This window comes from Gekko japonicus, unplaced genomic scaffold (assembly GCF_001447785.1).
Source record: "Gekko japonicus isolate JY-2015 unplaced genomic scaffold, Gekko_japonicus_V1.1 scaffold2300, whole genome shotgun sequence".
NCBI lineage: Eukaryota > Metazoa > Chordata > Lepidosauria > Squamata > Gekkonidae > Gekko > Gekko japonicus.
Genome location: NW_015169853.1, coordinates 15218 through 26847, shown reverse-complemented (window position 1 = coordinate 26847; position 11630 = coordinate 15218). Strand labels below are relative to the sequence as shown.

The 11630-nt window shown below is 52.9% G+C and overlaps 1 protein-coding gene across 1 annotated transcript; it reads right to left on the bottom strand.

Moving 5' to 3' along the window:
* Positions 1–744: 744 nt before the first annotated feature.
* On the bottom strand, positions 745–11429 carry CTU2 (cytosolic thiouridylase subunit 2 homolog (S. pombe)). Its single transcript, XM_015417361.1, has 14 exons — positions 11362–11429; positions 10168–10246; positions 10013–10072; positions 9258–9318; positions 8886–8995; positions 7397–7692; positions 5868–6003; positions 5505–5685; positions 5087–5207; positions 3702–3799; positions 2817–2949; positions 2624–2693; positions 1854–1912; positions 745–1304 (listed from the first exon to the last, which is right to left on the bottom strand). Exons 1-14 carry the CDS (start codon positions 11418–11420, stop codon positions 1244–1246), a joined length of 1524 nt encoding a protein of 507 aa, XP_015272847.1. The 5' UTR covers positions 11421–11429; the 3' UTR covers positions 745–1243.
* Positions 11430–11630: the final 201 nt, after the last annotated feature.

Below are 11630 nucleotides of genomic sequence, written 5' to 3'. Positions count from 1 at the left end.
GGGGGGTGGGGGGGGAACGACACAGTCACTTTCTGAAACAGACCTCTTTTTCTAAAACAGCTCTAGAAAGGGTAGGGTGTTAAGCCCCCACCTCTGTGCCTTGCACGCCCCCGGCTGGGACATTTGGAGTGGGGGGACGGGGGACGTACCAGCAGGGCAGTCGGAAATTGACTGTAAGGGGGGGGGGATCACCCTGCTGCTTGGGAGCCCACAGTGCGTTCACAGCAATAACCTGCTCCTGTTGGGGGCACAGCCCTCCCGCCCCGCCCTCGCCAAATGTGAGTGCCCCCCGGCACCGCTCCTGGCCAGCCTCCACTGCTGCAAACAAGGGGGCGGCTGGACCCCAAAGACACTTTTTCTAAGGAGGTGGTGTTATTTATACAGATCTAGATAATAAAAATCAAAATTAAAGTCGGTGTCTCTACAGTGTCCCGAATCCTCCGAGGCTAAATGATGCTGGTGCGCCCACCGGTGTTCCCTCCAAGCTGAGTGGGTGTGAGCTGGCTCACAGTCTTTTAGCCTCCGGCTCACACGTTTTTGTCTTCGCTCAGGAAGGAGGGCTCCAGAGCAGACTCATTGGATGCAGCAGCCAAATCGCTCGCTCGCAACTTTCATGCCAGTCGCTCACAAAGCAGACTTTCTGCTCACAAGACTCAGTAGCTTAGAGGGAGCGTCGGCACCCACCTGCCACCCAAAAACCTTTCTCCGTGGTGATCCTTGACTTCCGTCTCGCCCCCCATTTTGGTTAGAGGGCACACAGTTGAACCAACTCACTTTACGAGCGGGGGGGGGGAGAACTCGTTTTAAATATTTTGCTACCCCGGAGTTCAAGCATGGTAAGTTCTTAGGGCAGCGTATAGAAATGGCAACTTCTTGGTGGGGGAGGAAGATCAGCGTCACCTTCTACTGTCTCAGTACTGCTGGGCCTTTCGACGGAAGGGTTTTCGATCACGCCGAGAGAAGATGCCTCTGCAGCTTCCAGCACTCTGGGGCTTCAGCAAAAGTCCTGGTGGTCTACCTCGTAGGGGTGTTGTTGTTTTTTTAATCCTGCAGGGGTTTTCAAGCAATTTGCACACTGAAAATGATCAAGACCCTATAACTAGTGGGTGTGCGCTTCTGCAGCCACGGTCAGCCACTCCTGGATTCAAAATAATTTATTTTAGAAAAGGGGCATGACAACAGGAGCGGAAAGGCCAACGCCGTCTTCTCCCGGCGTGGTTGGTGCTGGGCTTGGCTTGGGCCGTCAGCTCGCAGGGAGGTCGTCCTCAAGAAGGAACTCTTGGATCTCTTGCTTCATCGCAGCCCTGCTTGGGGGAGGGAAGAGGAAACACGCTGGACTCGGGGGGGGGGGGGAGAGCAGCCCCACAGGAGGAGACCCTGCTGGAACGCCTTCTGCATTGCTGTGACATGGGGGCTCACAGGCTGAGCCTGGAGGATGCCACGCAGTGCCCCCCCCATCCTACTCCAGCAGGCCCAACTTTGGGCCCAGAGCTTCAGCTCGCAAAGTGCTGGAGCAGGGGTCCCTCAACCCCCCCCCCCTTGTCTGCAGGGAGCTGGATTAATTCCCGGAGGAGAGAGGGGACAATAAGGCTGAGCAGCTGAGTGGGCTACACGGGTCCCTGGCTGCCGCGGTAAAGATCTGAGCTGGAGTTCAGCATTGCTACCGGCCCAGTGCCCTGGACCCTTCAGACCCATCTCTCACTGCCCCTGCAAGGGCACCAGCCCTGCAGGCTCCGGAGGGTCAGGCCCTGCCACTCAGGCCAGCCTTGGGGGTGGGGGGTGGAAAGCATCTGAGGTGCCTTCTCTCTAAAGGGCTGGAGGGCACCCTCATCTGCGTCTCTCTGCCCTTGTACCTGCGCTGACGGCGCTCAGCCTCGGAGTGGACATACGGTGGGAGAGGTTCCAGGCAAGTCTGCAGAAGAAAAGAGAGTCCAAGAATGGGCGGCGCTGATTGGCAGAGCCAAGAGATCCCCAGGAGCAAAACTGGGTGTACACACCCCATTTTCTTTCTGGTAAACATGAAGGTGGAGGCAAGGGGCCACCCCCTATCCCCACAGGGCCTCAACTTGGGTACCAAGTTTGGTGTAGTGGTTAAGTGTGCGGACTCTAATCTGGGAGAACCGGGTTTGATTCCCCACTCCTCCATTTGCACCTGGATTTGCAAGCCGTAGCTCTGTTAAGAGCTGTCCTTGAAAAAGAGCCGTTTCTGTCAAGAGCTCTCTCAGCCCCACCTCCCTCCCAGGGTGTCTGTTGTGGGGAGGGGAAGGGAAAGGAGACTGTAAGCCGCTCTGAGACATCTTTGGGTAGTGAAGGGCCATGGGGTATAAATCCAATCTCTTCTTCTTTGAGCCAAACTTCTGCAGCTGCCATCTTGAGCCAAACACCCTCCTTGGCCACAGGCTGGCCGTGCGCTAAGCCCCAACTCCACCCCCTTTGCTTGGTCTTCTCAGCCTCTCTCTTCCCCCCACGCACACAGCGGATGAAATCACAATACTGAGGAAGCCTGGTCTCCCTCTCTGAATCCTCGGGGGAGAGGCAGGACCATGCAGCTTGAGGGCACGGGGCTGTTCCCTGGGCGCCTGGTTCATGAATGCGGCCTCATCCCTCCCCACCCCAGGCGTACCATGTCTTTGACGGTCAGCCGGCAGCTGTAGCACAGCAGCGGGAAAAGCACGGCCTGGGATGGAACGGCCCTGTGGACCAAAGGAGGAGAGGCAGGTTGCTGTCTGTGTCCACCCAGGGCCTCCCCTGTCGCACAAAAGAAGATGCCGTATCAAGCATCCCCCCCCCGCTAAGTTCTTTCCGCAGCTCCTTACCCTGCCGTCGGAGAGCTCCTGCAGCAGCCCGTCTCGTTCGGAGCCCCCCCGCAGCAACCGCTTCCAGCAGACGGTGGTGGTTTCCGGCAGAGCTCTTCAGACAGCAGCGTGGACTGCAAGGAGGAGCCGTCGACTGCAAGGCAGAGGCAGAATGGGCATGTGGGAGGAGGCTGTGTTCTGCCCCCGGGAGCCAAAGGTGGGCCAACAGCCAGCACTGGATTTGCTCCACTTGGTCAGCAGAGTGTTTTGTCTCCACAGCCTGGGGGAATGGCTGTGCCCCCCACAAGCCAATGAGGAAGGACGACATGGATTCCTCTCCCCCATCTTGTGTATCCTTTGTGAGCCATTTCTCGGGAGACGGGTTTGCAGAACCCCGGGGACTGGCCGGTTGCAGCTTGGTAAAGAGAAGTCTCTGTGCTGGCCGTGCCGATTTCAGCTGCCAGGAGCCATTTGCTGGGCAGCGCAGCCCCTCGTTGGGCCGATCTGGGGGAGGGACCGGGTGGTCCTGCCTGGAGTGGGACCAGGAAGGCGCTAGCTGGCAGTGTTCCCTCTAAGCTGAGCTAGTGTGAGCCAGCTCACAGTTTTTTAGCCTCTGGCTCACATATTTTTGTCTCAGCTCAGGAAGGATGGAGCTCCAGAGCAAACTCATTTATGCAGCAGCCAAACTGCTCACTCACAACTTGAATGCCAGGAGCTCTCAAGGTAGAACTTTTGCTCACAAGACTCCGCAGATCAGAGGGAGCATTGCTAGCCGGCCTTCTGGTTCCTCCAGTGCTGATTCCCTGAGGTCTCCTTTGCCGAACGCATTCTGGGTGCCTCCCCTTCTCCACAGCATCAACTGGGCGCCGACAACCTTCCCCCTCTCCCGTGCCACCCCCCGCGTACCAACACTGGTGTCCAGGTGACAGAGGCATAAGAGGCAACGCTCAGGCTCTGCGTCTCCGCCAGCGTCTCGAGGGGTTGTCCCAAGTTTCTCGCCTGTCCTGCAGAGCAGAAAAGAGAGGGTTGGCATGTGGTGCCCTGCAAAGCATGGGTAATTCTGGGCCCCATCCTGAGATACTGGCATGTGCTCCCTTAAAGGGAGCAGCTGCGGCACAGCACCGCTCTTGCATGCAGAATGATGCCCTGGAATCTCCCATTAAAAAGAGAATCTTAAAGTAAGTCTGCCTGAGCTAGATGGACCATCAGGTCAGGACTGCTTGTGCTTTGCATACGTTAATCCTAAAAGCAGCCCTAGATCAGACCGATGGCCCACCAAGCCCAGCACCCCGGTTTCCAACCGTGGTCCATCAAATACCTCAGGGAAGCCCACCAAGAGGGCAGGCTGGCAACTGCCCCCTTGTGTGGGAGGCTAAGAAGAGTTCAGGAGCTAAAAACGTCCCGTTTTTGACAGTCTCTGGACCCAAAAATTGGCAAAGGCAGCTGGAAACCCTGCCAGCGGTGCCTGATAATCACAAGAGCAGGAAAGGGCGCTGGGCGAGACTTCAGTACCCTGTAAAATAAGCTGCCCAAAAGCTAGCCTATGGGGGCACAGTAGGTGGCTCCGGCCAATATTCTCAGTCTGCCAACGCCGGGGATCGGTGCTCACAGCACTGCTTACAAGCTATGCAGGCAGAAATAGCCTGGAGGAAGGAAGGTTAGCATGGGAAGGGCTGTGGCTCAGTGGTAGAGCCTCCGCCTGGCATGCAGAAGGTCCCAGGTTCAATCCTCGGCATCACCAGTTGAAAGGACCAGGTGGTAGGTGATGTGAAAGACCTCCGCCTGAGACCCTGGAGAGTCACTGCCAGTCTGAGTAGACGAGACAGACTTTGATGGACCAGGTCTGATTCCGTAGAAGGCAGCTTTGTGTGTTCATGGTAGGGAATACTGCTTTTTAAAAAAAACTGAATTTACTTATAATTTTTCATAGCAAAATCGATACATTCTTTCGGTCACAATAAATCTTTCCGAGTCTATTCAAGCGTCTTATTTTCTATCCAGTTGTAAACTCTTGACCGTCGTTTTAGGTGTTGTTCTTCATCTTTTCCTAGTAAAACAACATTTAGTCTGTCCATTTCCACTAATTCTAACAACCTTTGAATTATCTCCTCTCTTGAAGGGGTTTTCTCTGTTTTCCAACACTTAGCCAATAAAATCCTAGCTGACATTAAAATATAAGTCACTATATACAGACCATTTTGTTTATAACTATCAGGGTGGTAAGGAATACTGCTGAGCCCCCACCCCCACCACAAGAATGCTCCTCTTCAGTCAAGGGGGGAAACACTCACCGGTAGACAGTGCTGATGGTAGCGGGGAACTCTGACTGCAGCTTGTAGAGGAAGCTTATCAAGGGGTAATGGGGAGGCCGGCCGGGGGCCGGGGGGGGGGGGGAACAAGGCCGCTGTATTTCTGCCGAAGGGGTGGCAGGCCCAGAAGAGCAGCACCTCCCTGTTTCTTCACTTTCAAACTGAGGCAGCTACTGCACGGACCCAGAAATCCCATCACAATAAAACATCCCCAAACATTAAAACGCAAGACCACGATTTATGACTGGTTGGTTAGGCTGCTGGACAGACTTTTCTAAAGCCAGACTCTCAGCATGAAACTGATGCCAAAGCAGAGCCAATGAGACTGCCTAACTAACAAGCAGGGTCAGCAAGAGATAAGCTTTCTCCCTGGCGTTGGCCCAGGCAAGGGCTACTCTACGGGCAGCCGGAACAGGCGGTGAACTTCGATGCAGAGCTGCCCCCCTTACTTTAGTATCCAGTGACGGCGTGAAGACGGCGGGCACCCCGAAGAGGCGGTTGTAGAAGGCGATCTCTTTGGCAGAATACTCCCGCATGGGGCGCAACACGAGCACGTCGCCGTGGCGGCTATCGGAGAAGCCCTGGGAGGGGAGGGAGGAAAGGGGGGGGTGAGGATTGGAGCAGGGGCCAAAGCAGATCCCACGGGCCCTGAAGGGGGTCAAGTGGAGCCCGGGAGGCGGGCTGGCTGGACTGCGACCCAAGAGCAGCCAGAAGGGAAGGCCGGGAAGGGAAAGGTGTGTGTGTGTGGGGGGGGAGTTCTCACTGTGTCTCCTGCGAGGAAGGCCCCCCGGCCCAGGCAGAGGTTGGCCAGCAACTTGACAGCCACGCGGGTACAGCTGTCCCCCATCATCACTTTGGTGTAGCCGTTTGTCCGGGCCACGTGTAGGATCAGGTGGTTCCTGAAAAGGAGGGAGGACTGCTCCTAACTCCTGCAGGGACCAAAGGGGTTGACACTCCCCACACACCCCCGCCACCACAGAGGAAGCACGGCAAAGGATGGCCCCACTGCAGTAGCCACCAACAGCCCACCTCAGAGTGCCCTCAGGGTCACCAGGCCAACGGCAGCTTTGCCCCAATGCCCCTCCCCCCCAGTTTTGGAGGCTCCATCAGTGGCATCAGCACATATGATACTACACCACTAGATCAGTGTAATAAACCCCTATTTTATTCAGTTATAACCCTCATTCTCCCCACTGCGAGCAGCTTACATAATTCTCCTCTCCTTCATTGTATCATGACAATAACCCTGCGAGGTAGGTTAGGCTGACAGGGTGTGATTAGCCCAAGGTCACCCAGCCAGATTCCATGGCATGAGTTGGGATTCAAACCCAGGTCTTCCAGCCAGTTTGGTGTAGTGGTTAAGTGTGCGGGCTCTAATCTGGGAGAACCGGGTTTGATTCCCCACTCCTCCACTTGCACCTTCTGGATGACCTTGGGCAAGTCGTAGTTCTGGCACAGCTGTTCTTGAAAAAGAGCAGTTTCTGTCAGAGCTCTCTCAGCCCCGCCTACCTCGCATGGTGTCTGTTGTGGGGAGGGGCAGGGAAAGGAGTTTGTAAGCCGCTCTGAGACTCCAAGTGAATGGCAGGGTATAAATCCAATCTCTTCTTCTTCTTCATATCTTAGATTGTCATTCTTACCACACTGGTGTTCTCAGGGGTCATTTAGTAGAAAAAGAGGTGCAGGAGCTCATTAGCATAACTTATTTGCATATGCCACACTCCCTAACATCACCGGAAGTGTGTCAGAAGGCAACACCCACCACTCAGGCTCCACTGGACTGTTTTGGATTGCTAGCTATTGGAGGGGGAGGGAACGTGCAGATCTGTACTCACAGAGGAGGGAGAGCTTGTACCTGAATAACACTTGGTCTTAAAGGTGCCACTGGACTGTTTTGGATTGCTAACTAGGGGTGGGGGGAATGCGCAGATCTGCCCTCACAGAGGAAGGAGAGCCTTGTACCTGAAGGCGGACCGGGGGAGGGGGGTGCTCTGCAACTTACCTGGCTGCTTCTTGCTCCTCGTGGCCCAACTGTGGGCTTCTGGGAGCAGGGGGAGGGGCTTGTTGAATGTGCCCGCCCCCTGGGCTCCTTACTGCCGGAGCTTCGCTCCTTTGCGCTCCCACAGCAAATGACCCCTGGTTGTTCTACTCAGTGAGTTAAACAGGTAACAGGAACTCACCAGGATGGACCCAAAGAATGTCTTTGCTCTGCCCCTCTTTGGACCGCATGTCTGTGAGGAACCCCTCTGCCAGCACTCAAGGGGAAGGTTCTCTCTTGCCAGCCCAAAAACTCACCGGAGTGTCTGCAGGAGTTCCTCCTTGGCAGTCAGCGTCTTCACTGCTCTAAAGAGGTGGGTCAGTTCTGCCGTGTGTGAGACGGACAGAGGCCCGGGGACCTCCACTGCCTCCTTCCCTGGAGGGCATCGTACGCTAAGCTCAGACAGCTGGCCTGGCAGAGAGTCCCCAGTCCTTTCACTCTGCTGCTGCTGCTGCCGCCGTATGAAACCATCCACAGCCTCCTTGTAACTCTGGCTGTCATCTGTGGCATTGTGGGAAATGGAGCGCAAGATGGAGCCAGGAAGGTCAAACACCTACGAGATGACACGAGAGGCCCCAGTCATCCACCAGAGGAGCACCAGTAGCCTCTGAAGTGGAGCGGGTAGGAGTGCTCGTGGATGTAAGAGGATGCTCCCTGATCCACTTTACAGGTGACTCTGCTTTTTATATGGGAAGGCTGAGGAATCTGGGGGCTCATTAGGTTAGGGGGCAAAAACAGAACAAAGGAGGGAAACGTAGGACAGAAGATTCTGAGATTACTTATAGATCGGAGAAAGCTTTTCTCCCTCTGCCGAAGTAACAGAAATGGGGCATAACCAAAGGAGGTTGATGGCCTGCAGATTCAGAATGGGCAAAAGAAACATATTTTCATTTGGCACAATGTCATTTATGAAATCTGTCTCCACAAGACTATGGCCACTAGGCCAGTCTTTAAAGGGGGGGTTAAACCAATTCATAAAAGACAAGTATCTTAACAGCTATTAAAGGAACTTCCAAGTGCAGGCATCGTTTATCTCTGAACACCAGTAATGGAGTGGGCAACAGGTCTTTGGCCTCAATGTCCTTCCTGTGACCTTTCCAGGGGTATCTGGTTGCCCAACGTGAGAAAAAAGATGGGGCAAATCAGATTTCAGCCTGGGCCCACAAGGGGGGGGGGAGGAGGAGGGGGAGATTGGATTTATACCCCGCCCTTCACTTGGAGTCTCAGAGCGGCTTACAAACTCCTTTCCCTTCCCCTCCCCACAAAAAGACACTCTGTGAGGTAGGTGGGGCTGAGAGAGCTCTTCCCAGAACTGTCCTTGAGGGACCAGCTCTGACAGAACTGTGGCTTGCCCAAGGTCATCCAGCAGCTGCAAGTGGAGGAGTGGGCGAATCAAACCCGGTTCTCCCAGATTAGAGTCTGCGCACTTAGCCACTGCACCAAACTGGCTCTTAAGAGAACGGTCGTTTTATATCTCATGGCTTCTTGAGATCTTGGTGTCCAGAATGCTGGCTTGCTTTACTGCCATATTTCAGAAGATACCCTTTCTTGGCCTGGGTTCAGTGCCAGAGTTCTAGTGTGACACCATTGTGCAAATGAATCAATAAGGTTGTTCAATTACTGACAAGCTAAACCAAGCTGGGTTGAGGCTGCAAGACTCCAGTATGCTGAAATGGAGAAGCTCCAGCAGAAAGGAGAGGGGGGCTGAAATCAACAGTCCTGCTTCTACGCGGGTGTCTTCCTTACCTCCTCCAAGTGCACCAGATGAAAAGGAAACCCTGTGGCTCTCAGGATCATCTCCACCTGACTGTGGACCTCTCGTCTCTTCCCCAGGTCCTGTCCACACACAGCTCCTTCTACACAGCAAGAAAAATGTGCCAGGAAGATTCGAATGCAACCAGAGGACATCTCGCCTAGCCCCAAGGCAGTCACAATCCTGGAATTAAATTCTAGCAGCAAATTTGGGAATGGTGCAAAATGTGTGTGCGTATATATACACGTATGCACACACGTGGATGTATGTTTTAAGCCAGACCTTTCTAGTCCAAACAAACTGCCCCAGCACTACTAGCCTTCAGTCTCCCAAGCACAAAAGAGAAGACACAGAACAGGGGTTACCATCAACAAAGACGATGCCTGGCTTGAAGCGGAGTTTCTTGGCTGCATCCCGACTCAGGCCCTGAGAAGCAAGAGGCAAGGTTGGTTCAATAAACATGAAAGACGCAGTCGCTGGGCATCTAACAATATAAGCTGTGCAATGCAAGCTTTAAACATTTACTTCTTCGGAAGCAGGTCATCTGGTCCCCAGAAGCGATTCATTGGGATCATAGCACCTAATGGGTCCATCTATTCATTTGGAAACCCTAAGGCCCCTGCTGTGATTTTCTGAACCTCAACACTGTACGTTTTACACACTCACACAAACGCCCTTTTAAACACAGGCAGGACATGCAGACCTAGCCTGTCTCCTCCCCACCCATCACAACTAGAGCAAGGTTTTTATCCCCTTTGTGTTAATTTGTTAATTTATTTCTACTAAACCCCTGCTTCTCAAAAAATTTCAACTTGGGCCCCTTCCTAAACACACTCTACCTCCCACCTCTTCTACAGATCGGGACAGTAGTCCAGTCTTGGATTTTAAAAAACCCCTACAACTAAGCGTTTCAGAATTCTGCCTAAAAACGAACCCGTTAGGGAGGAAAGCAAATAGGAATGAGCTGCTGTGGCTAGAAGTACCTCTCCCCCTTTCATGGCAGTTGGTTACCCCCCTCCTCCCATTTTGAGAATCACTATGCTAAATCAAAGCCTCTGACCGGCTCTTTCAACTGACCAACTGCAGATCCTGCTAGGCACCACAGGGCCCAGGCAGATACCTCTTGGACTTGTCGCACCATTGCACTGGAGGCGGGTCCACCCGAAAACGCAAGGAGAACCTGCAGCAAAGAAGGAATGCACCAAAAGGTTACTATGAACTGTCCTGGTCGCTTCTAGTCATCTTTCCCACTGGCAAAAAATAATCAGACTGGACCTTCTCTCCAGGAAAAATGCAGCGATTCTTTCCAAGCGTGGCACGGAACTTGTGGACAAAGTAATCCTTGAAACAGGCCCTGCAAACAAAATGTGCTCCTGTAAAAAATTACAGTCAGGAACTCCCTGAAAGCAAAGTGCTACAGCAACCTGCATTGCATGGAATCCTGTGATCTGAGCTGAAGTGAGAATAAATTTAGAAAACAGGTTTCTCAGCAGAGGCTAAAGCCATTTACAAATCGGGGGTGGGGGGAGCATGCAGAACTTTTATTGACAGGTGTGGGTAGTTATGAGTTTAGGCAGCCCCTGCCCCTCACTTGCAATGGCTTTTTCTGACAGTCAGCAAAATAACTGTTTCACATGACCCATCCAGCCCTAAAGATAACATCCCAATTTCTCACTCAAGCCCCTTAGAGAAACAGCACATGGCAAACAGGGATTCTGGCTAACATTAAGGAGGGGGCTGATGGCCACCAGGGACAAGGTTTTCATGAAGCTCTGTGTATCATATGTGTCATTTACAGCATAGCAGCCGGCTCTCAGCTTAAGGCTCCTGTCATGACCCCAATTGGTTGCCACCTTCGTCTGCCACCACTCTGGACTTAGGGCTCCTTGGGAAGGCCCAGAGTACCCTCCTAAGCCCAACCAAAATGCCCCTTTTAAGCCGAGAAATATAGGCGTGATGACCAGGCAGAGAACATTAAACAAATGGTTTATTAATACAGTAATGGGGCAAGGAAAACAAGACAAGGTGCTTAAAATACGTAACAATGTCTAAAGGTAAAATAAAACAAATCTAACGTGGCTACCTATTTCTCTTACTTGTTACTATTCAAAGCCCACAGCCTTTTATACCAGGCCTGTGCCTGTACTCACTCTGTCCCAAATTAGGGATCTTCGTCTCAGCTTAACTCTGAGGGGAAAGAATGCAGTCCCCTCAGTTTAGCTCTGTGAGAGAAAAGAACGTTCCACTCCCCACAAGGTATAAATCACAATCTCCTCATACAATCCCTGGACACCGATTGGTTACAACTGTCACTAAGCATTGTGGGGGATTGTAGGCTGTGTCTGCTTTCCACTGCCACACAGGTCTCTCTTGGGCCTAGGCCTCATTAGGCCTTGTCTCCCAGTCCTACACAGGTCATGACAGCTCCTATGCCCAGTTCCTACTGCACCTGCCACCCCTCGTTCTTACTTGCAAAAAGCATCTCCAACACGGATGATCAACACCGGAGGCCCCTCTTTGCACTTCATGCACTTCAGGGGACGGCTGTGGAAAGTGGAAGGATCAGATCACAAGAAAGTGTCTTAATAAAGGGAACGAGACTGTAGGCTAAATTTCTGTGTATAGCATACAATATAGTTACTGAATGTATTACCGTGCTCCTACTGCCCTGTTTTCTATGCAGACAATTCCACTTTTTTGGTTTTGTTAACATTTCAAGTCTGATATTTATACTTTGT